Genomic DNA, 27,597 nt, shown 5'->3' on the forward strand with positions numbered 1-27,597 from the left:
TTCAGCGACTGGTTGCCAGAATAGGGAAGTTTGGACAAGTATACGGTCTAACAATGAACGTCAAAACATGAATTTTATGAGATTATCAAAAACTCAGAGAGACAATGAGAATCTTCTAATAAACGGAACCATTGCCAAACGAGTGGAAAAATATGCGTATCTGGGAAGAGTGATTAACTCGACAAATGATTTCTTCCAGGAAATTAAAATCAGGATTGAAAAGGCTCGGACAAACTTCAACAACATGAGAAGAGTACTTTACACAAGAAATTTAAAGTTAGTGCTAAGAGTTAGGTTGGCTAAGTGTTCGTTTTATGGAATGGGAGCTTGGACCTCCAATATTCGACATGGATGAAACAACTGGATTCATTCCAGTTGTGGGTGCATAGAAGAATTCTGAAAGTATCGTGGACAGATGACGCCACAACCAAAGAGGTTCTGAGAAGGATTAATAAAGAAATGAAAATTTTAAATACAATCAAAACAAGAAAGTTTGAGTACCTCAGATACGATACACATGGAGAGAGATCCACCTTAATTATACAGAGAAAGATCCAAAGAAAGAGAAGCGTAGGGAGACGTAGAATATCATCGCTGCTCGGATGTACATCAAATAAACTGTTCAGAGCGGCCGTCTCTCAAATCCGAATAGCTATGATGATTGCCGACCTCCGTCGCGGAGATGGCACTTGAGGAAGAGAAATATCCATCTTACTCCTATAACAACGTATTATTGGAGGATAATAATAACTTTTACTTTTGCAACTGACTAAACTTTTCATAACATTCTAATTGCTATGGCAACAACAAACACCAAATTAATTAATCTATTATTTACTATAAAATGCGTGGAAACATTTTTAATAAATCAACCCCAAATTTTGTCATATGCAGATGATGTCGACCTAGTTGCCCGCACAACACGCAAGCTAGAAGAAATGTATACCACCTTGTCAAACGCCTCAAAAATATGGGCCTGCAAGTAAATGAAGATAAAACTAAGATAATGGCATCAACACCCAACAATAGAGCCAGAAACATCGACCTATAATAATTCTACCTTTGAAGTGGTGGACAAATGCACATACTTAGGCTCCCTGATCACCAAGGAGAACGTCATGATGGAAGAAATCAAGCGAAGAATAATCCTAGCAAACAAATGCTATTTTGGACTGAGTAGACATATGAGAAGCAGAAACTTAAGCCAAAAAACAAAAATAAAAATAATAATATTAAAATGGGAACAAGAATCATAGGAGACTTTACCACAACAAAAGGGCTCCTGCAGGGTTGTTCCACATCTCCAACCCTATTCAAAATATACTTAGAGAAAGCCTTGACTACATGGAAAAGAAAATGCGAAGGCATGGGAGTACCGGTACGGAACGAATACCTATATACATTAAGTTTTGCAGACGATCAAGTAGTGATTGCACAAGACCAAGACGACCTCAGCTACATGATGAAAAAACTACAAGAAGAATATACCAAGGCTGGTCTAGATATTAACCTCGCGAAAACAGAGTACCTATCTACAAGTGAAGAAGACATAGAAGATCTACAGATTGATGACAACGTAACAATCAAAGGAAAGGATAAATTCAAATACCTGGGGTTTATAATCACGAAAAAGGCAACAACAGAGGAAGAAATTACACAAAGATTAGGACAAACAAGAACAGCAATCCGACAACTTAACTCAGTATGGTGGGATAGACACCTAAATATGAAGACAAAAACGCAGATTTATAAAACATTAGTGCGAAGTATTATGACATATGGGGCTGAAAATTGGATCATAAACAAGAAAACCAGCAGTAAGATAGTAGCAACAGAGATGGAATGCCTGCGAAGATGCTGCAGAGTAACAAGAATGGATAGAAGTAATGACGAAATAAAGCAAAGAACATCAATAGAAACAGACATACTAACATATATAGAACAAAAAAGACTAAAGTGGTATGGACATGTAAGAAGAACTAGCGAAAGCAGATGGATAAAGAAAATAACCGAATGGAGCCCCATAGGAAGGAGGAAAAGAGGACGACCCCGAAAATCCTGGAGGAACGAAGTAGACGACGCCATGAGTAAGAGAGGACTGAACGATGGAGAATGGAACAACAGAGAGAGATGGAAACGGTTGAGCGAGGGAAGGCAATGAATACTGTAGAATCCCTAAATATATATATACAAAAATAACCATATACAAAACCCTTATACAACCAGTGTTGACATATGGGTCGGAGACATGGACCATTTCCAAGGCAGATGAAAATCTCCTGCTTATATTTGAACGAAGGATCCTGAGAAGAATATTCGGTGGCATGTGTGAAAATGGTGTTTGGAGAAGGAGGTACAACTACGAGATATATCACAGATATAAACATATATTTGGTGGTAAAGACGTAGTATCCTTTATAAAAATAGGGAGAATAAGATGGGCAGGACAGATGGGCATGATGGGCAAGATCACAGCAGAACAAACCTCTTAGAAGAATCCTTATGTCGCAACCTGTGGGAAGTAGATGTAGGCGTAGGCCAAAACTCAGATGGAGGGATGGTGTAGGTGAGGATGGTGGACAAATAGGCGCAGCAAACTTACAACAGTTGGCAATGGATAGAACTGACTGGCGTAATAGACTTGGGAAGGTCGAGGCTCTTTTATAGGGCTGTAGCACCAATGACGATGAATAATTTAGTACATTTGAAATAATTTAATCTATTCTTCAACTAAAAGTACGAATAAAATGTGCATATTATGTCTATAGTTGCCGTAAATAAATTAAACCGGGTTAGTTTTTCTATGCACACCAGATAAAATGTCACTGAATAGCACTGGTTCCGTTTTAAACATGGCTGATTCCATCTGCGCGAACGAGATGCGCGTACTTATTTTTTCAAACAGAGTGGACATTTTTTAAATGTGAAACTTTTTATTTTTATACTCACTTCGGTGGTACATGTACAACAATTGGAACAATGTGTAGTAGATTAACAGAGCCCCCGTGCAAGGTTGATACGGAAAATCGAAGGAAGTGATAAAAATTTTTGAGCTTTTTGCCTTATTGTTAAATTCCAATAAAGGCCTAAAAAGGTATCCATATTGGATAAATCTCGAATCTTATGTACTTAACCTAAGCCAACCTAAGTCAATCTAACACTACCTACCTAAGCAAACCCATAGACATATAATACAAACAGACTGACTATTGCAATTCAGGCCCGTTCCGACAGAGAAAACTGACGCAAAGCGGTACCTTCATCTTTTTCTGGAACGGGTTTAATCGACCTTAGAAAGAGATGCAAGGACCTTGTTAGGAGTAAAAATGATACTTTTTGTGGCGAGGCTGTACGTTTGACGGATGACCGTAGTGAGTCCAACATTAAGCCTAGGCACAAAAAGGTATTTTTACTCCGAATAGAACATACTATTCTTTTTTTCAAACGTCGCAAATAATTTTTATGTTACTGTGGTTACTTCTATTAATTGTCACTTTGATAAATAAGAAGAATCACCGATTTTTACGCTACTCGTTAAGTTTTGTGAACGTTTGTGCTTATTGTCGCCCAAAAGTACGAGTGTTATGTCTGATTCCGAAGATTCCACGGCGTCGTGTATCCCTTCAGATATTTTGTGTACCGCAAAGACTGTAACCGAAGGATTGCTGCCTACCAAGTCCACTGCAGTTTACGAAGCTTTTAAATTTTACACTTTTGTGCCTACGCCATAGGGCCGTCGGTACGGTGGGGGAAATCTTTTATTTTCAAAATTTTTTTAATCCTTCGGCACTTTTAACTGGCATTCGACCTGCCCAAAAACACATTATATAAAATACAGTTCAGACTGGTATTTCCAGTCCAAAAAATGTACCGATGTTTGTACGAGTCTTTTGATCTGACTGTACTTAGACGTCGACAATTTCTCACTTTACATTTAAACTGTTCTTTAATTAATCCAAATCTTTTGCAAATATTGGATTAATTCCGCATCGTTTTTTACTAAGGTTTTAATATTGGTTACATCAGTAATAGAAGATACATCCATTTTGAAGGAATGAAGGCAAAACATAACCTAAACTGGTTTTGATATTTACAAATTACATCTAGAAATATTTTGATTTCTTTAATTACATAATTTAAAATGTTTGAAACTGTGAGAAACCTACGACAAAAATTAGTAACCTCGCACAGTTGCTGTCATACTTCAATGTAAAAGTCATAATAAAGACAACAAAATACTAATTAGCAAAATTTATTATTGTGGTAAATATTTACCACTATTTCATTATAATACAGTGTTATTAATATTAATAAAGATATTTTGGACTATAGTGGATGTCTTTCTTTCTAATTTATTAAAATATTTGCTATTTTTTCAATGATTGGTGCTAACATATCATATTGTCGTAGAGTGTAGAACGTACTGAGTTGAGTTGAACGTACTAAATATTTATTAACCACACTTTGTATATTGTATATGTCGTATGAAAAATTCCAAATCCATCAATATCGTTTAAATTCATTTCAAAATTTGCGCATTTTACAGTAAGTATAAGATAATTTGACGTTTGTTGTTGCCATGGAGATTAGAAGGTAAAGAAGAGTTTTAGTCAGTTGCAAAATTGTAGGTTCCAATTTATCCAAATTCCAAACCAAGGACAAAAAACAAACAAAAAAAATATCTTTCAATAATACATTATTGTGGCTGTTAAATGTATATTTTATATTCACTTCTTCAAGCCATCTTAACGACGGAGATCGGCAATCACCATAGATATTCGGTCTTGAGAGATGGCCGCCCTGAAAAGTTTATTTGATGTACATTCATATTAGTCTCTCAGGTTTAGCAGCCACGATAGTCTACGTCTCCCTACGTTTCTCTTTCCTTGGATATTTCTCTGCATAATCAAGGTGTACCGCTCTCCACGCAAAATGTGTCCGAGGTATTTCAATTTTCTTGTTTGATGTTATTTAAAATTCCCATTTCTTCATTCATTCTTCTTAGAACCTTTTTGTTTGTGGCGTGTTCTGTCCATGATATTTTCAAAATTCTTCTATAGAATACAGTTTTTTCATTGATATCGCATTTCTTGGTCCAAGCCTCTATTCCATAAAAAAAGTCGAGAAGACGTAGCACCTCGCCAACCTAACTCTTAGCTCCAACTTTAAATCTCTTGTGTAATGTACTCTTCTCACGTTGTTGAAGTTTGTCAGAGCCTTTTCTATCCTGATTTTAATTTTCTGGAAGTAATCATTTGTGAAGTTAATCATTGTTTCCAGATATGCAAGAAAAATATGCAGGAAAAACAAGAAGAAGATTGGTTTGTGTGCATACAAAAGTAGTTCCTAAATTGTGAACTGTACATACACTGATATCTACGTATAGGAGACTTGTTGCGATTGCCTTTTTGTTAATACCTGATACGATAGGTGTTATTTAAAATTAATTGAATACGCTATTAGTATCTATTGTTTACTCGTATATGGCATTTAATTTTTTAAGAATAGCTTTTTATTTACAGGTAAAGCATTGATCCAGACCTGCCTGAATTCGCCAGATCCTCCAGCTGGTTCTGCGGGGGGTGACCAAAGGATGTCTGCCACTGGCTTCGAGGAGACCGAACTCACCTATAATATTTCGGACGACGATTCTAAAGTAAGACAAATGGTATATGGTTCGCCACACACGCACGCTCATCCACATTCCCTCGCAAGTCAAGGTCATTATTCCCACCTAGAGCAAACACACCTCGGGTTAGGGGGGTCGCCGCAACACGGTGGGTATTCTCAAGCGTGCCCAAGTCCTCTTCCCCCGCCTCACCAAGGTTACGGCCACCCCCAGCACCCACACTCGCATATGCACTCGCACCCTCAGCGGTAGAGGGGTAGACAGTTTTTTAGGTTTTTTTTACTTAAATGTTGTTTTTTGGTTGATAGAATGCTAGAAGAGGAGCTGTTTTGAGTTAATTGTAGTAAAACTGTATAAAAATAAAATTCATGTCCCTTAATACTATTAATAACAAAAAGTCGACAATTTTGACAGTCAGTCTGATATGGCCCGTAAAATTTAGATAATCCTTGTTGGTCATAATATGATTTAATTTCCGTTTCCGGATTTTAGTTTCAAGAAATCAGTATCGGAGAATAACATATAGACTAATTAAAATAACTTTATGGCATGTAGGAAGAGCATAAGTAGACGTTCTAAGTGGACGTAAGACTAAGAAGTGTAACTAAACGTTTAACAATGTATTTACCTCCTCGATTCACGATGAGAACTTTTCCGGTGTTTTAGATAAATGTTAAATGAGTTATCTTAGTTAACCTGTATCTTAACATTTGAAAACGATTTTAAATATTTTTTTATTAACTAACCACTAAACTGACATACAATTTATGCACACTGATAAACACAATAAATAAAAATACCGCAACCAAAAATTTTAATTATAAAATATTATAAAATATGTAGGATACCAATTTTTCTTTGTTCTAAACCTGTCGTTCTGTACCCAATTGGCATATTGTAGACATTCCATTATCTATTATACAAGTCCTCAGTTTGGCAGATCTGCCACATATAGGCTCTCCGACATCACCTTTTGTACCTTTTATTTGGCTAGGGTATGATCAGGCTCTTATATTAAGGCGACATCAAACTTTCTAATAACAATAACAAATTCTATGGAAGCTGACTTACTGTGCTGAAGGTTCGCCTAAACGGCAATAATTGGGATTAATGAGATCTACTTGGGACAGAGATCCAGGGTCGTCCCTCCTCTCGATATCTTTATATTTTAATTAGTATTCATCATATCAATTAGTATTTTTATGCTTGTGTGTATGGTTATAAAAAATTTAATAGTAGACCAATTCTTTGTAACACTGAAAGCTGTAATTACCATCGATATTGTATTACTGCTTATGTAAGTAATATTTTTATTAATATTCTCCTTTCTAGCAAGATGAGAGGCCACTTTTTGGCTTTCTCTTTTAATTAAAGAGCTTCATTAATCCTTCTAAAAGAGTATTACTCTTGCAAATTTGGACTGATACTGTTTTGTAGAAACAAAACGAAACGTTTCCGCTAATATATGGAATAATAAAATCTAGCTTTGTTTCTTTTTTCCTCTTACCTATATATATATATATATATATATATATATATATATATATATATATATATATATATATATATATATATATATATATATACCTATAGGTATATATTATAATCAGAATATATCAGTTAAAAAATAAAGTATTAACTTAAAACTAAACCAAATAACTAATCACGATAATGCCAAAACAATCAAGAATTAGCTTAATTTAAACTATCATATTAACAAGACCTAATAAGCGAAAATATTGCCAACACTTAGACTTATCCATTAATCCATGTCCCTACATTTTGCTACCGAAGGCTGGATGTTTCGAGCGATCTCAAGCAGAGCCGCATACAGTTAACCTTTAAGCACTGATGTATCTTCAGAAGTTCTAAGACGATGTCGTTGTATCTTGTAGAGATCACTCTGGCACCCAGTATTATTGGATATACGATTATGGTATTTCCTGGCTAATGTCCAGCGGTAGCCCCATAGAACCTTAGGCTGTTATAGACCCTCTGCTTGTTTCTGTGCCGAGGGTGAAATGGGATGCCCCCATAAATGTACATGCACTACTTGGGTTTCGTTTTTGATATATACAAAAATGTCCAGACAATAGATATTTGTACCAATGACACATCAATTCATTGTTTCTTTTGAATTCTCTTCCAGTGAACTGGTAGACGCTGTTGCAAGCTGCTATATCTCTGGTTAGCTGGAATATTATCAGACATGCTCTGAATTTTTTTATTAATAGTTGGAGGGAAAATGAAGGGCTAAGTTCTTGTTTACACACAATGTTCTCATTTTCAAGTAGTTCGAAACAGTCTTTCGTAATACAGGAAGGAAACCACCATTTCGTACCTCCGCATAAATTGCGACATCCGGAGTATGTATGTTTAAATGCAACATCGTTTGATAAAAAGTTTTGTCGATCATTTGATCGAAGTATGGCGGCAGTGACTTTGGGACTATGCAAACAGTACAGCATCTTTGGAATATTTCTGACGACAGTCAACTTCTAGTCGGTCTAAAACAGTGCTCACATCAAGTATCCAACCCAAGATGTTAAATTACCAAGCGACGGCTTTTATTAACCAGTTTATTTCATTAGCAGCTTTAATCTTTCTACACCTACGAAATAAACAGTTTCCAAGCAAACCTCCCTTTTACCGCTAATTAGCACTTCTGAGTCTACAAGATGCTGCGGCATTTAGGGTCTGAATTTAACAAAGTCCGCAATCTCAACTGTACTCTTCTAGGATAATCTTCCACGATTACATTATCGTTGGAAAAGTCTAAGGCAGAAATCTCGATGCACCCTTCGACAGTACCGACAGTACTACCCCTCTTGAATAAAACTGTTCAGACGTTCGTCAATCATCAGATTCAAAAACAAACGGCTTAGTAGCTCCCCCTAACGGATAATTTGCTTAAGCTGTATTTCCCTCGTTCACCCATATCTGATTGAATCGTGATGGGCATTGTTGAAACTGTTTTCCTGATTTATTTTATCAGTTGGTTATTTACTCCTTGTCTTGAGTCTCGTTCACTGCTTGTGCTCTAAGAACAGTGATGTGAAACTAAATCGAAGGCCTTCGACACATTCAGCGAGACCACATTGAATCCTGCTCTCCTTAACTTAAGCAGTCTGACATCTATCTCTTTCTCCCTCTCTTTCTCTCTCTCTCCCTCCCTCTTTCTCTCTTCAGTCCTGGCGCCCTGGAGGGAGTGCAGTAGACATCGTGATGTCGGGTATTGTCTTTTTCCAAAGATATCTCTGGTCATTTCTTTTAACTCATGCATAGGTCTTTTGTATATCCCTGTAATTTGGTCGATCCATCTTGTTAGGGATCTTCCCTCGTGATCTTCGGCCTTATACCTTTCCTTAGATAATGAGTCTTTAAATGTTTTCTATGTCTGATGTCATAACATGTCCAAAGTATTTTAATTGTTGGAGATGGAGTTTGCTGTAGAGTCGTTTGCTGACCTTTAGTTCATTTAATATTAAATTATTTGTCCGGTGATATTTCAGAACATTTCAATGGCGTCTATCTTTCTTCTTTCCGTTTCTCGTAAGGTCCAAGATTCACATCCGTATGTCAGTATTGGGAATATTAAGTACTTGATGACTGAGATCTGACATGACTGAGATGACTGAGATCTAATATTGTGTAGTTCACTAAGGTTCCATAGATTTTGATACAACCTCGTTTCTCAGTTTGTTTTCAAATTTAAAAATTATTTAATAAACACATTCTCCCTAATATTGAGAACAATAGCGTCATTGCTTTACTGTTGGTGACTTTTTTCCTTTTCTCCTCAATGTCGTCGAGCCCCGACACAGAAAAATACCACGTGGTCTTGGCCAAATCGATGTCTTTGGGATCTTGTAAAAGTGTAAAATTGATTCCAGGATATTGCACCCTGCACCTTTACTATATTAGGGAAGTACACAAGTTCGTGTACATATATTCTATCCAGATATAATCGTGTTCATCACCCCTGGACGATCTTGTATGTATATTGCGGCTCAGTACCCTCCCTGTGATGTTAGTTGTTTAGTGACTTCTTTATCTGTACATTTCTCCTACCGTTTCCTTTTGGCTTTGAGCTGCTCTTTACCTCCTATTCAGTCCAATTACGGTTGTTCGTAAATTAAGGTTGTATTTGACCGTATTTAAAAATGCCTGAGCTCTTGCGATGCAGAAGTGGAATTCACTCGCCTTCCACTGGAGAATCCTCATGGATCATTGACTCAATATTGACACTAGAACTCGAAGTAGATCAACTAGACCCTAGGCAACCATTTTCTGTGAAAAGATCTTTTGAACTACTTGGTATTTGAGAATAATGTGTTCCCGACGGTGAAGAGATACGTAGCTCAGGCAGGACATCCAGCCTTCGAGATTCCCTTCAGCAGTATTTTCGTATACCTTGCCTACCGTGGATCTCTTGAACCACGGTTGCCTTTTTTTATAATTTTCTTCCCCTTTCATTTAGATTCTGAAAGGTCGCGCAAGTTTTTCCCTCTTTTTTTCTCTATTGACCCTATGAGAAGAAACATCCGATGTTGAATTGTTGTATCAGTACTGAGACACTTGCATTTAAAGTCTCTGTTTCTGCAGTTTGTTTGTATTTTGTTTTTCGGGTATTGCCTGTATATTGGCTTGTTTTTTTTGATAGTTTTAGTTGTTGAGGCTCGCAGATCCGTTTCTTTTTTAGGAAAAGGTATGTTGGGTAAAGGAGTGTTGGTGGGTCTTCCCTTGGTGAGTTTGGACTGCACTGCTGGTATCTTCTACAAGTGAAGAAATTGGTTCTATAAGAACTTGGTTTCTTTGTCTCCATCTAAGGTAACAACAGACCGGGGAAAAACCTACATTTAATTCCTGTTTTGTTATACCGTGATGTATCAAGTCACACCTGTTCTATTGTACAATATATCTTGCGAAGTTAACTAGCTGCCCAGAAGCAGGAATCTTCATACCGTATTTCAAAAGTTCTCCGGTTATATTATAGGTTTAACTCTTATAATCAATCCAAAATCAATGAAAAATAGATGCACATTTGGTATCAAAAACTAAAAAGCAACTAAACTATTTTCATTGTGAGAATTAATTCGCCAATGTGATAGTTAACCTAACCACCAATAACATAAAGAGAAAGAACATATAAGGAGGGCAGTTATATTTTTTGTTAAAATAATTTATTTTTATTGCGACTATCTAGACTTGCTTTAAACAAATGAAAGTCGTAAACACCTTTTCGTTTTAAGTAATGGCAAAATTGTTAAAATGATACGTTTCCCCACGACTTCTCCGGCGAAATAATCGTTACCTATTCAAATAATTTCGTTATCGCGTGGGAACTTTTGTCAAAGTTCCTAACGCCTTCGTTTGTGTTAAATGACGGATAAACACTAGTCAAATACTTCGATAAGGAGTTTGACTAGCCCGAACATGTGCTTTAGCTCAGAAGATTGCTTTGTAATTTTTAAATTCAACAGAGATTGATGTTCATGATTATAATACTGGTTAAAATAATGGCATGACTGATAACCGTAAAGGAATACTAAGTTCCATTACTAAGTAATGGGATTAAAATAAATTCATAGGGATACAAACAAGTGCAAACAAATAATAAGTAAAAATAAATGTAAAATAGTTAAAATTTTTATAAATTTAAATATAAAGTGTCAAAATTAGAAGCAATAAACAGATCGTAATATATCCCAAAACTTCGAACATTACATCGAATAGATATGGAAAAAGATAATATTTAAATAACAGGTACTATATATTGTTAAACTGTTTGTTCGGACTATTAGGTCTCTAGGGTCTCTTGTGAGATTAGTTCTCGACGTTTCGCCAACACTAGGGGTTGGCATCTTCTGGTTGTACGCTAAAACTGACTGACGTACAAGCGAAGCAGTGACATCTCCAGAAGATGCCAACCCCTAGTGTTGGCGAAACGTCGAGAACTAATCTCAGAAGACAACGGCCTAACAGCCCGAACAAACAGTTTAACAAGTTAGACAATGACCGTGAAAGCCTAACACTATATAGCTACTACATATATAGTTTTTACATGAAAGATATTATTTTATATAAGTCCTTTTGAATTATAGGCAATATCTAGGGCAAACCGAATTTCTACAGAAATAAGTATACTGTGAATAGTGACATATTATATCAAATAGAGCGACATCTATATAAATATGATTTACTAGTTAGATTATGTGGTTATTACACCCGAGAAGGAAAATTATTTATGAAAACTTAAACAAAAGTTTAATCAGACATCAAAGACATTTGTATGACGGATGTATGAGTTCTGCAAAACTAAACTTAATGCATTTAATAAAAAAATTTATTTAAAAATTCCTTTATAAAAGGTAAAATACTAACAACCCTATCAGGCTACATGACAGAACGTTTTCGGAATTAATATTCCATTATCAGTGCTATCTAGATGTACATGTTAAAAGCCACTAAATACATGGAAAACCCTTTAAATATTGTTGAGTTAACTTTGAATTACATTATGTAATTCAACAATATTTAAAGGGTTTATGCATTTAGTGGCTTTTAACATGCACATCTAGATAGCACTGATAATGGAATATTAATTCCCAAAACGTTCTGTGATGTAGCCCGATAGGGTTTTTAATATTATACCTTTTATAAAAGAGTTTTTAAATAAATTTTTTGTGATACATAGTATACAACCAGCTACAGGAATTTAGTTTCCTTGTGGATTTTAAACTCAATGTAGTTAGCGTTAGTTAAACACTGTCATTTATAGCTATACTACACGCAGTACCCTATGAGAAAGGGCCTATAAAAGTAAAAGATTAATCTATTGTGTTGTTAAAAGGAAACTTTCAATATAACGCAGATAATACGAAAACATTATTGTATCTGGTAAAATTACAGAAACGTCGAAAGTATTTTTATAGCCTCCTTGTTTTCTTTAATAAGTGTAAGAAGTAATATACTTTTAAACTGAAATTATAACAGTTACTTTTTCAATTAATATTTAAGTTGCATAATCTGTGAATTGTCCGATGGATTGGATGAACAAAACAAATAATGTCTCGTGCGACACGGAAAACGACCTCTTCTCACCGACTGTGTCGGAAGAAACCAGAAAATCAATTTAAAAAGTACAAGACGGCAAACTGAATAATTCATTCTTGAAGAACGGACCTCACGCATATTTTTCGAATGTGTGAGATTTATTTCGTTTCCCACCGCGTGGCCTAATAGGGAAACATATGTTAAAAACTTGATGAAGACGAGCATTTCGGGCAGATTTTTGCTTAAAATTTATCAAATAACTCTTGACGAGAGTTACAAGAATGTCACAAGAAAAAAGAATTCTCGATATTCTGGAATTTTTTGTGAGTGTTTATAGCGAAACGATACTATGCGAAAAACATATTTTAACAACAGCTTTTATGTATTAACAAACATCAGTAGTAATTCATGAACAATTAATTTGTTTTTAAATTGCACACAGATAATTTGAACTAGAAAAGAAACACCGTAATATAACAAGTAATGGCAATGTCATCTACTTTAAAGGACATGCATAACAAGCAAATATCGTGCCATCGTAATTGGAGTATGTTGTAAAATTTAAGTTTCATGGATGCTGGTTTACAATTTAAATGTTTAATAAATGTCACCAAATCATAATATATGATTCATCTTATATTATGTGTATATTATTGAGTAGAAGTGGCTCTGCAATTTACGAATTTAAACTCGTAAATTGAAAAAACAACTGAAAAATTATTAACTGATGCCATATAACTTGAGTTTGGCGTCGCTATATACAAACAAATATCTCTACACAATTCTAGTTAATATGGATATCGTATTCATATTATCTAATTTTTGTTATAATTTTCTATTAAAAAAAATACTTTGGAATTTCTTTTTTTAGAACGTAAGGTACTACGGTAATCTGCTGCTGCTATGATTTAGAATGACTTACATGAGAAGCACATTACAAACATTTATTATAAAATAAATACGTCTATACTATTTCTGTGATTGCAAAAAAAAAACAAGAAAATGTTGTTGATCTGTTCTTATAAAATAAACAAAAAATATTAGTTGTATATCTAAACCTACTCAAAAAAAATATGTTAGCAAAGTGGAAACATAACTAAAATTCAAATTAATTGTCGATTTATGTAAAAAGAGCGACCGTTTTCGGGATTTATAATTTCTACCCAATCATAGGGCTCAGTTGAAGAACTTAAAGTATATCAGTGTAATATTTAATAAAATTTCATTGAGACATCACTCCTCTAGAGCGAACTACACTTATTGGTGAGACAGCTTTTATCCATTTGTAGATAGTTGTTTTGTATTTTTATTTCAAGTTGTGGTCTAATTAAAACATTTTAAATTTTTATGAGAAACGTTAAAAACAAAATTAAAATTTTTGTGGTTTATTTCCAGATATAAAATATTCAGTATCTCTTGATTATTGCATCTCTCTCGTCAATCCTGACCCTCAGAGGGAGTGTAGTGGTCCTCTTGATATCGTGTATTGTCCGTCTCCAAAGAATTCTGTCTCTGGTCATTTCTTTTAACTCATGCATAGTACACATTCCCGTAATTTGATCGATCCATCTTGTTGGTGATCTTCCTCGTGATCTTCGGCTACCTTTCCTTGGATAAGTCCTTCCATATATAACCTTTTCCAGATTACTGCATATAAAATACAAACTGGCGACCTTACCATAGTACAATTCATCAACCACACAAATAATTATGGTGGTAGTGAAAATAAAACTGGTTTCTGAATTTTTACAAAATCAGAGTTTTATCACACTTACGTTATCGCTTACGTTAAAAATGTATCCGAATTTATTGCGTGAGGTAAATGTGTTCTTATCTCATAAATTTTCGCATCTTCTTGGTTAACGTTTCCAATATAAACTGCCTGCTAGTTACGCAATTTAATACGTTACAAATAGTCTTGTGCCTATAAAAGCTGCAACCGGCAACACGCAGCCGGTTATGAAATTTTCGTAAAGAACGTTGGAATTTCCCCCCCCCCCCCCCCGATAAATTACTTTTGACTTCGCCACTAAATATTATTATTGGCTTCTTGTCCATGATCTTCCCGAGGTTGTTGTTGTCTCGAAGACGCAAACTATGATTATAACGGGATGGCGTTCTAATCGTGATGGTGAATTATTCTAAGATATGTTTTCTCAAATATTTGTTACAATATACCTGTTATGTCGGTTATATATTCAATGAGCTTCAAATGCTTTTTGTTGTGAGGTATATTACCAGCACTGTTTTGTTTTTGCTGTTCATCGAATTTCTTAATAATAATTTACATTGTCCACTACGTTAATCCAATCTACTATTTTTAATATTAGGGGAATCCATTTGGGCGTGATGACGTAATCGATGATTTTTTTAATAAGGGCTTCGTGCTATCCTATTCGAAAGGTTATTAAATTCTCTTTTCAGTAATATAAACCTTAACATAATTATTCATACAGGTTGGCTAAAAAAATAATTTTTGAATTAAATTGATTCACACAAGTATGTGTGTAATTTATTTAATTCAGAATACATTTTACTAACTCTTGGCATTAATTGAAACGATGACGACAATCTTGAATATTGAATATTTAATTCTGTTTTTTAAATCTTGTAAATTTTGTGGTCGATTAGCGATCAATATCATCCCTATTGATTTCTTAAAATGTGAATGAATTGAATGAGAAGTTACTTAGTCCCCAATTTTGTCTATAATTAAAACACTTAAAGAAGTTTAGTAATAAATGTTTAGTACTGATGTTCTTCCTATTAGTATGAAAAGACAAAAATAAATTCTTATATTAGCCACCTAAACAATGAGAACTAAAAAGCACCATAGCAGAAAACCTAGTTTTTAAAAATCGAATTGATTTGCGTCAAATTCAAGTCAGTTCTTTGCATTTTCTTTGAAGGTCTAGTTTTTGTATGAAATAAATAAATAATGGCCTCATTAATAGAAACACAAAGTATCGAAGCATTTTTATAGTTGGATATGGGGATAAAAGCAAAACACATCAAGAAGTATGTAATTTATTAAATATTAAATATCCTAATACGCCAAACAACAGTTCATTGTTAGTAAAATTGAGACGAAATTTAGAAAAACTGGACATGCAACATGAAACGTGAAAACAGCGAATGCTGGTCGTTTACCAATAAATGGTAATATAAACATTGATATATTTATATATATATATATATATATATATATATATATATATATATATATATATATATATATATATATATATATATAAGCAGTAATAAAACAGTTTAAAGTGGTGGAATCCCTTTCAACTGTAACTTGTGAAGTTCTTTAAATTAAAAAAGAAGGCCAAAAGTGACCTGTCATGTTGAGTGACAAGAGATAATAATGTAAAATTTGAATTACATGAGAAATAATACAATATCGATAGTAATTTAAGCTATCATTGTTACAAATGTAATCGTATTGGCAGGATTACAATAGCTTGCTTAATCCATATATAACAGATTTAAACAAGTATAGTTGAAATATAAAAATAGCCTTATACGTATATTACGATAGTATAGTGATGCTTTTTCCTAATTAATGTTCTCCTATTGTAACTTGGCTGCACCGTACTGATGACGACCAAATAGTCAGAAATACGTATTTACGGTTGCCTTTCATCTTATATATCTACCATTGTTTTCTTTACGTTTTACGAGATATGCCAATATTTTTTTACCTTGACAATTGACAATTGCTTTCTTTTTCATTAATATTATCAAATAAAGGGTGTTTCATTTAAAATTATTGAGCCTTTTAAAACCAATAACTATTTCTTTATCTGTGTTATTTTATCAAAATACATCTGTTCTAAAATAACAGCGGTATATTGTACGGCCATCTCAATTCTATAAACTTCAAACACTCGTAGACAAGACAATAGTTTGCTACATTACCGACCTTCCGTTTAACACTTTTTAAAGATTTAGTTAAGCTTTAAGCCTATGATTTTCTTCTCCGTACGTGAGAAGACTCTGGGCGAATAAGAAAGTGTTAAGCATGCCATCTTTACTAAACATGAACACATCTACAAAAAAGAAACTTAGAACATTCCAAACCGATCATGTTTTACATTTTTCTTTTATAATGAAAATAATAAAAACCGTATGAATATTTACCTATTAATGTATGGGCATAAGTTTTGAGAAAAAATTTACCTCTAAATTCCCTCTCGATTTTGTTATCTGACCATGATAACAATAAACAAATCATGGTTTGCTTCTATTGATAAATGTCATAGAAACTTGGAATTCGCAAAAATATGTAACGCTGTGTTGGACGGATGCCCAAACATAAAATTGTTAACTTGTTCAGAGATTAAACTATTAGTCAGGTAACAATTTATAGGGCGATTGAAGAGAATGTGAAGAGGGTGGCCCTTGCTTTAATTTGTCGAAAAATAAAAGACCTTTTATAAAAGACACACAACAGCGCTATTTGGTACAATTCGCTCAACACAGAATTGATGATTCTAGTAGAAAGCTGGGTCGCAACTTTCGACATCAAATATGTCATCAACAAATTTGACACATCATACAAGACGGTATAAAAAATTGTGTTCAGAAACTATCTTCATCTTGATGTGCCTATCCGTGACGAATGTTGGCGATCATCATGGAAATCTTTATCTTATCTGCAACAGCGCTGAAAAGCTGCACATATGTTGTGTTGAACCAGGTTCTGAAGTTCTTTAACCAGGATGCTTTTTTTCTTCCTGGACCTCGCTTTCCAAGTGTTTTTCATTGCAGGATGGCTCGTAGGAGGACATATCTGGATTCATTTCGCATAAGTATTGTAACTTAACATTTGATGGTGGTCAGTACTTCTCGGATTTTCTTCATTCTTCTGAGGAACTCCTAATTGTGACTTAGTGTATCCACGGGATTTTAAGTATTATCTGATATAGCCACACCTTAAATGCTTTCAATCTTCTGCATATCAAGGGATATACATTAAGAAATTAAATTACATATAAATATATATTTCTAAAAAAAAATTTTAACCCAAAACTATTTTTAAAAAAATTACTATTGCAAAAATTATTACCTTATTTGGTAATCAGGCGAAAGAATTTTTGATTTTTCTCCCCAATACTTTCATAGTTTTGTTTTCTTCTTTTTATAATTTTGTCGTTTTTGTGCTTCCTTAAAGTCAAATTTATTCGTTGGACGTATCCAAGGTTTCAATTTTTTTGCTTTTTATCATCTTCAGTCTTTCTTGCTTAATATTGATTCTACAGTTGCTCGAATCATTCTAAAATCGCTTACGACCGAAAATTGATTTAATTGATTTTAGTTAAGATGAGTACCTAACTTTTACTCATCTACATTTTACATCCAGTTACGGTAATAACAAATAATGATGTGTAATCTAGCAAAATCATTATTGGGAATCAAATTTATTTTTATTCATTTTCAATTTTCCTGTTAGACTAGACAATAATAACTAGCATTTTTCCAAGCACGCGTTCTGTATAATCATAGTATTAACACATTTTTTATGGTTTCCAAATTGGATACCCATCTCACCAGAAAGTTGTCTATTAGTGATCTTTCTATTACTACTGTATCTGTGCCTTAGCCTTGAAGATGCCACGGGCCACCCAATACGAAAAGAAACAATAATACCAATAATTATATACCATTATATTACTACCAATTTAACAGAATCACGAGCTTTAACTCGCCTAATGCGTCCCTGATACGAGGCAATGATCTAATGAAAGGGACGCAGGAAGGGACCAGCCTCAAAGGTTTATACTTTTGAAAGACAAAGGAGTCCCATGTAAGAATATTTAAATTATACAATAGAAAAAATATACTGTTTAGCACACATAGTGTATTTGGACTCCAGAGAATATTTCATACTTACACTATTTACCCCCACATGTTTACAATCGGGGAACACTAAATAAACCACTTGTCCTGGTTTCATTTCTCCCCTCCCGAAAATGATAATTTTATCGATGAAGAAAGTATACATGAAGAAAGTTATATGTTTTTTACTGTTCTTTTTATAAATACCGTGGACATTATTTATATTATGACATTCATATTTAACGTTGTTAATCAAAGCTTGGGAAATACTGGAACTTAAGTGAATAGAAATTTCGGCAATTGAGACTAATAGTTATTTTGAGAATGGCTTCCGATTTAGAAATCCAGAGGTTAATTCCAAAAAGTTTTCCTATTATTTGTGTAATTTGATGCTGATAATTTACTTTTCAGAACAACTAATAGAAGGAAGAAGAAACCGCAGGGTCAATAAACCAGATCAGGACTGTCGTGGCCATTAACAAAAAAGTTAATAAAAACCTCTTCCAGAGATTTTTGTGTTACAATATATCCCTATAATCTTCCATTATATCTTTCTTTCTAGAGGATGAACTGTTTTTAATAGCCAGAATGTTAATGTTTTTCATTTTTAAACTGGCAATTAGTTCTTAATATGGAATCATGTTTATGATATTTATTATGGTAATTATATTTGTGTTTATGATGTTTGCCAAAGTATTTTTCAACTCTATTTATCCCACTTCTAACATGATATATCTCCCTTTAACTTCATCTTTCCTCACTAAAGGTCTCTAGTAGCATTTTCTGCTAATTATTTTTTCTATAATTGCCAGAGTAGTCGGTGCGTTTTGATTTAGTTTGAGTCCTCTTACAAACTCTCTCTGATGACGGGTAGACCCAGAAACACGAGTTAGGGAGTGGTAAGAGACTCAAATTAAATCGAAATGCAACCGTCTTCGTATATTTATCGTCCTTACTCGACGCAATGAGTACAAGAATAATGATAATTTATATGGGTAAATTGTTGATGCATAGTGGAATATAAATATTCTCAGCATCGCTCTGAATGGCTTGATTAAGCTTGGGTAGTTTACTTTAATTGCTATCGACACATTAATTTCATCTTTCCTCATTAGAGTTCTCTAGTAGCATACCCTGGTAATTATTTTTCTTATAATTGCTAGAGTAGTCGGTGCGTTTTGATTTAGTTTGAGTCTTCTTACAAACTCTCTCTGATGACGGGTAGACCCAGAAACACGCGTTAGAAAGTGGTAAGAGACTCAAATTAAATCGAAACGCAACCGTCTTCGTATATCTCCCTTTCTCTTCGTCACTCCCACTCTAATTATTCATAGTCAATAAGTTTTTTCGCCGAAAGCATTTTCTTTTCTCTGTTCGAATTTGAAGTTTGCGCTTTCGTTCAGAGCACTTGCTATACACATCGATATGTGGTCGACCAAATCACAATGCAAAGTTCTCCTAAAAATCAACAATAATGATTCAGAACAATAAAATATTCAATATGCTGAAGATTTTAAAGTACGTATTCTGAACGTATTTTATTGCTTCTTGAACCTTCCATACGTCCTCTCATATTCTTGGCGCTTTAGATATTTTCTTCAAATTTCACAATCGGCGAATCCGTTTCATATGAATACCATGTAAACTTGCGAATTCTTATTTGGAAACTTCATGTCGCACACCATGCACTAGAACGAAATACAAAAAGGTATGCTGTCGTAATTGCACATTGTCTGAATTATTAGCGGTTTTGCGTGATTGCCGTCTCACAACTGGTTTGATATCAATTTGTCCTTGAAGATAGGTATCTTGTTCATGTTTGGTATCCAATTTGCTCATATACTCAATTATATTCAACTGATTTTGCTCACAGATGCGGACGAAGCATTTTTCTTGCACCTACGATCAACGTAACATGCGCAAGCAACACAAAACATGAAAACATGAAAAACAATAAACTAGCCTACAGTTTTCATCGGTTACTCATTTTGGAACCAAATTTTTAAGATGTTTACTGTGTTGCACGCCTTCTAGTCTAAACCATTTAATCACATTTCCGCTATAATCTTCTGAATTTCTAATACCTTTAACTCTTTTCACTGCACCGACGTTTAGTCACTCCGTAAAACTTTCCGACATGTTGTACGGAACAACATTATTATACGTCTACATTGAGTTAAAGTAAAACTCGTTTACCTTGAAAACTATACAAGTTAGGACATGCGTTGTTTTCGAACTGACCGAAAAACATACCGACCTGCCGTACATTATTTTAAACAGTAACTTGCGTTGTTTTCGTGCGGAATGGTTAATTTCAGTCTTAAAATCATCATGGCGTCAAAAATTTATTTTAGCCCAAATATGGACCTTTTGTTTTCGAAATGATCTATTCAAATATAAAAATTCATTCACAAAATAATCTTTAAAACGCTGACATGGTTGCATTTAATTCTCCCAAAGTCCGGATCTGCTAAAATTCTCGATGAAATCCCACTATAAAACCGGAATATAACCTCTTCCAGAAAAAAAAAATCTGAACAAATGTATACAGATTCATAATAATTATGATAATATTATGCTACATATTTCTCTGACTGGTATAAACTTAAAATTTAATTGAGTCTCATTAGATGGGAGAATTTATTAGCGCAAGATTACCAAGAAATTAGGTTTTCTTTTCCAGTTAGTCTTCAAGTTGACGTACCGATATTTTTATTTACAAGCGAAGTAATTTTAACGGTAGATTACTGTTAATTATTATTTTGGAAGTGCCCTTCTTCCACATATCGGTTACTCTAGAATAGAAACAAGCAAAATTGATTTGTCTAACATGTTTTGCTTTAATCAAAGCATTAATTTAAATTTTTGATAAAAAATGGTAAAATTTACGTATACTTTACGCTGTTGTGCGGTGTGGAGCTTAAAATCCGAACCTACAATTGTAGCGTGAGCAGGAGGCGTTTGAAGTTAGTGTTAAAGAAAACCATATAGACCTTTGTATATATTAGATGTTACCGAAGATTGGGAATATTAAAGAGTCAAATGACATATATTTGAACCGTCAAAGACAGATGCATTTTCTATAGTTCTGGTCAATATCCATTTAATAAAAGTAATTCGGTACTAAAAAAATGTTTTAATGCCTGGATAGCTCACTTTTAAATCATAAATAAAAACATCAGTACAAATTTGTATATTTCTCTGAGTTAAACACCAACACCGGTAAATTTGCATAAGTAATATTTACAAGGCTTTTGATCAGTAAATTATTTATCCTAGTTTTACCTTGATAAGGTCAACTCCAAGCTGATTCATACGCTTCAACTAGTATGTGTATAATACGATTTGAAATTTATTTCTTGTAATTTAAGCATTTCGATACGATGATGAGCGGCAAGTAATCATTATCAGCTTAATCAATCCACTTTCTTTACGAATATAATAAATAAGATGGGAATGGCGAATAAAGATTATGCGAATTTTTTATTATTAATTAAAGCGAATTACAGACTTTCAACCAGAATGTTATCTCGTTCTTTTTTATTTCCTTTCATTTATCTTTAGGTTAGGTTATGTAAAAGCCTAGGAAAACACAAAGAAAATAAAACGAGAAAAGGAAAAAATAAACATATAACACAGAAGAGCAACTTGTTACTGACGTCATATGAACATAATACACATTGATTTGATTATGAACCTCAAATTCTGGGTAATCGTTAAATCATTCGTAGAAACTTTTTGATATAGAGTAATAAATATAATAATATGTCGTATATCAGTTAAAATAAGGATATTGCATATTTATTAATTAATTTATATCACAATGCACAAACCGTATTCAGTTAATTGACAAAAAATAACAATTTTACAGTTAATTAAAAGTTCGTATCTCGAAACGGTTTTAAATATCTTCTTCCATCCATTTTCATAACGATCCGATCAATCGAATCCTTACAATTAAAAACCGAACTAGTCCGATAGCAATAAATCAATAATTACCAAACAGAAGCTACAAATTCCTTACAATATCAGATCCAACGGACTTTTTTATTTGGCTCTTTAGCCATCCTCGTTACAGAGCGTGATCGAAAGCCGACAGCGATGAAAATAAGACCAAGAGAAGAAATTTTCGAGGAGTCCATAGCCGCCCGCCCGCTTCTTTTATTTAGAGACAGTGCCAGCGGGTTGTCAATCATATTGTTATGTATTTTAACACATTAGAACAGAATAATAAATAAATATGCATATGTGGCATATTATGTTTTGAAAAAAAAAAAATCTAAAAGACTTACTCATCGAAAAAACGAAATTTTAGTACAATCTAAATACTAACCGACCACATAAAAAATAAATGTATAAACCTAAAGAGGACCATGGTATACTTTCACAAGAATATATTAAAGTCAAAAGCAATGCCGCTGATATCAACCTTTGAATTGGATCGAAATATCGAATTACCTAAACTACTCACTAAAGTTTCTTATATGTTTAAATAGTTTACATCCATAAATCAAAGACAACTCTAAACCGTGGAACGTAATAGGTAATAAGTCAATTAAGTGATGAATATAATTAATAAATATTTTATATATGAGAATAAACCACAATTAATTGCAATGAAAATGATGTCCAGATTAGAACCGCTTTATTATTTCAATTAGTACTAAACAAAGTATACTAAATAGCACCTAATTTAGTCTAGAAAAAAATGAGATTGACTTTAATCTTCGGTCAGACGATGTTCAAGTCCACTTGCAGATGTGGACTTAATGTGGAATCGCTCTTGGTGTGAGGCTGATCACAGTATTTTGGTCTGTCTTCGTCTTCAATTTGCAGGCATCTATGGTCTAGTGTGTTCAGTGAGGTAAATATTCGGTAGCTATTGGCTAGAACTCCTGAGGTAATCTAGGTGCTCATGTATTAATATCTGTTAAAAGATAATATCATTAGATTTTTCAATTGTTGACTTCTTCATTGGTAGAAGTTGGCTACGGAAAAAAGTAAATATCTAACGAGTGTATGAGCTACAAATCAAACTCAATAGGCTTGCCACAAGTAAGAGAGTCTGAGTGGCAGTTAAGGTATCAAACCACTGAGTCTTCAAAATACTGATGTCTAACTCAAGTTGAGTTACAAACTAACTGCTGACTGGAAATGCTCTTATCCTCGAGATTTTGTTGTTCCTGTAGATTTAGGCTAGAGATATTTCCAGGCCAGAAAGCCAATGCGCTGTCGAGTTAGTAGATGTAATCGGAACTCTGATTAGAGACTGAGAGCGTCCGATAATATAGAACTTTCACAATTAATATGCTACACTGAGATTAACTTTTGGAACATTTTTGTTTTGGAAGCTGTCCGTTATAAATGGGTCACTACTGCAGCCAGTTGCCTTATTGTACATTCTTCATTCACTCATGATACTCATTCCAGGATTCTGGAACCCTGTATTAGCTTATACAGGTGTAGAAAGTGAGTACCATATATTTTTGGAGTCACTCGATAGTTTCCGAAAAGTGTTTGCTGCCTGCGATACACACATTTCAGTGATGGGCATTCCCTTGTTCATTACTGAAGTTAGAAGCAGTTATAGCAGTTTATGAGAAAGAGTCTGGACACGTTGATATCATGTTGAATTGTATAATACATATATATATATATATATATATATATATATATACATATATATATATATATATACATATATATATACATATATATATATATATATATATATATATATATATATATATATATATATATTCTATTCTAGCTAAATTACCACAATGCAGAAACACTTGTAGCGTCTTTTAAGAACCGACACCGATAGCGTTTTACGACTTCGGATAATGCACGTGTTATTTGTACCTTATTTTTCTTAACATATGGCTATTCTGTTTTTCAAAAACCTTTCACTAGTGTACAGTTGTTCGAAAAAATTTAAAAGCAATTTTTAAATTTAAAACTATAGCTGAGAGATTTTTTAGATCTGTTCAAATTGTTACTTTGATTAATAAATGGAATGAGTCAAAGAGAAGTGGCCAGACAGCTTGGAGTCAGTCGTTGTTTGGTCCAAAAAATTTACCAACGATTTGTAGAGACTGGATCTCACGAACAACGACCAACGACCGTTTTCAAAATGCTCACGGGTGGACTTTAAGCACTTCTACCGTGAGAAGAAGGTTGAGGGAATTTGGTCTAAGGGCTCGCTGTCCAGCAACAGGACCTTTGTTAACAGCAGCACATCGACAACGCCGACTACAGTTTGCTAGAGACCACGAGCATTGGACGATAGAAGATTGGAAAAATGTTTTGTTTAGTGATGAGTCCAGGATGGTTCTTTATGGCTCAAACGGTCGTATCAAAACATACAGAAGACGTGGGGAACGATATGCTATATGATTTATTGATAGAGGAGCGTTAAATGCACACCGAGACATTACCGAAATTCTAGACGAGTATGTAATGCCTTTTGCTGGGTTTGTCGGCAAAAACTTTATTTTTTGCTGCCACACGTAGTCAGGATGGTAACGCGATATCTGGAAACTGTCGGTGTGCCAAAAATGAACTGTCAAAGTCCAGATTTGAACCCGATTGAACATGTTTGGGACCAACTCAAACGAAGGGTAAGAAACAGAATACCTGCTCCAATAAATCGGTTGGCGCTCATGGAAGATTGGAAAGCTTTTCCTCAAAACGACATCCAGAATTGGATCAATTCAATGCCAAATCAAATGAGGAGTGTACTTCACAAAAGAGGTGGTAATACACAGTAGTAATAATCACGACTTAATTGTAATTTTATAAAGAAAACAGAAAAAATGTACAATGTTAATATTTTTTATTTTTCAATAAAATCATTATTTTGGAAGAAGTTATTTTTTGACATTTCTTATGATTGCATACTGCTTTAGAACATATTGTTAAACTTAAAAATTAAAAAATGGCAAAAATTTTAGGTTTCTTGACGCGCAGTATATACACTCGCGATCATAAAATCCGGGTCACCTTGAAAATCACCGATATTTCATTTTTAACGGGCTTTATCGTAAATAATAATAAAACAAATACAAACTAATGCATGTTTCTGGGAATTGTTGTCGGCTTAGCGGTTTCCTTTGCAACAAAGAATTTCAATGGTGCCGATTTCGCGGGAAAGCGCACACTTCCCAAAATGAAACGGTACCTGTAACTGCCGCTTGTTTTAAATGTCTCATTTGTGCTTCGATTTTCTGTTCAAACGCAACGAACAAACGTTTATTATTGCCACCATTAGTGTTTATTAGTGCCATTATTAGTGTTTATTATTGTTTATTTTTTGCCAAAATACCCTTGACTGTTGTTGAAACGACACAAATTGTTGCGCTTGTGAAAGACGGTCACACTCAACGGCAAGTCGCAAGAACTGTTGGCGTAAACCTTTCTACGGTTCAACGAGTGCTTCAACGCTTTCAGGAGAAGGGTTTGCTATCCAGACGACCTGGCTCTGGACGAAGAAGAATGACCACGGTACGAGATGACCGTTTTCTTGTGTTTCAGGCTTTACGAAACCGGACCTTAACTGCGATTATGCATCGAAATCGTCTACAGGAAGTACGAAATTGCAATGTTAGCGTTGCAACAGTCAGGAGAAGACTTCGTTCTTTTAGACTATCATCTCAGGTAATGGCTACATGACCGCCACTTCGCCTGGAGCATCGAGTTGCACGACTAGCTTTTGATCGACAATACGGGCACTGGGGAATTAACGATTGGAGCAAAGAGTTATTCTCAGATGAATCCCCTTTCTGCCTAACTGGATCCGATGGACGTGTAAGAGTTTGGAGGAGAATCGGTGAATGAATTTCACAAGCTTGCATTGCTCCAAGAATGCCATTTGGTGGAGGCTCGGTCATGGCTTGGTGAGGTGTATCTTCCGACTTCCGCACAGAATTACCCTTCAACGAAAATGGGTCCTTAACTGCACGAAGGGACATTACGGAGATTCTGAAAGAACATGTTATGCATATCATGCCAAGGCTTGGAGATAACGTCGTTTTTATGCAGAACAACGCGCGAACGCACGTTGCCACGATCAGTATGCAATACTTGGACGAGGTTGCAATTACGAGGTTACCCTGGCCAGCTAGGTCTCCTGACCTGAATCCTATCGAACATATCTGGGACGATTTGAAAAAACGTATTCATCCCCTAACATCTCCTCCTAACAACGGACAGGAGCTTAAGGATCTGTTAGTGAGAGAGTGGAATAACATACCACAACACGTAATCCGGAGAAAAATTGAGAGTATGCCCCGTCGTCTGCAAGAGGTCATTAGAGCAAGTGGAGGCAATATACGATATTAGTCATTGAAATTTCACTGACATTTTACCATGTTCTGTATTTTCTATTTTTTTCGTATGCCTGTTTTATCAACAATTTGGTTTGATTTCTGCTTTTTAAATAAAAACAATAAAAAACCGTTTTTTTCCTTTAAAATAAACATTGATGACAAATAAAAAATACGTTAGCCTAAAAAGAAGGTTATTACTGCACCAGAGGCAAAAATATTCCAGAAACTTGAAATTTTCAAGGTGACCCGGATTTTATGATCGCGAGTGTGTATAACAAATGTCATGATTAATAACGAACACGCAATATATGGCAAATAGATAACGAAAGATTAGGTGAATAGATAACTCAACTTTAATGTTATGTGGAAGTTTTGGGACAGTGGTAATGACTTATCTATTATAACTACTGTATAAATAAATCAATTTAATATATAGGTGGTATAAATTGTATAGAAGTTGTGTATTGATTAAACATATTCAGGTGGTCATACTTTTACGAAATAGTTAAAGCACGAACTTCCGCTTCCGTTCAGAAGAAGAATAACAATTAACCAAGATAATTTGCAACTTTTGTTTATTATGCCGAAGGAAAGGCTCCGAGAATTTACAGTTAAAAAGTATAACAATTTCTGAAAGTACATTGTTGTCACTTATGGTGCGAAATAATAATAAAAATAATTATGTCTGATTATAAAATATAAGTGTTTTAATCCAGCAATTTTTTGTTTTTACTTTTA

At 34.2% G+C, this 27,597-nt stretch overlaps 1 protein-coding gene and 1 non-coding gene across 3 annotated transcripts in view; both read left to right on the forward strand.

Moving 5' to 3' along the window:
• bs (serum response factor blistered) overlaps window positions 1-27,597 on the forward strand; it is a 396,649-nt gene that overhangs the window by 123,145 nt on the left and 245,907 nt on the right. For both annotated transcript variants that reach the window (XM_072523254.1, XM_072523253.1), the window contains exon 3: window positions 5,523-5,656. In XM_072523254.1, coding sequence (XP_072379355.1) covers window positions 5,523-5,656 — 134 coding nt within the window. The remainder of the gene's footprint in view (window positions 1-5,522; window positions 5,657-27,597) is intronic.
• LOC140435351 (U6 spliceosomal RNA) lies at window positions 2,942-3,050 on the forward strand. The gene has a single exon (XR_011950156.1). It is a non-coding gene; the product is annotated as a U6 spliceosomal RNA (small nuclear RNA).

The sequence above is a fragment of the Diabrotica undecimpunctata genome, chromosome 2 (assembly GCF_040954645.1).
Source record: "Diabrotica undecimpunctata isolate CICGRU chromosome 2, icDiaUnde3, whole genome shotgun sequence".
In the NCBI taxonomy this organism is placed as follows: Eukaryota; Metazoa; Arthropoda; class Insecta; order Coleoptera; family Chrysomelidae; genus Diabrotica; species Diabrotica undecimpunctata.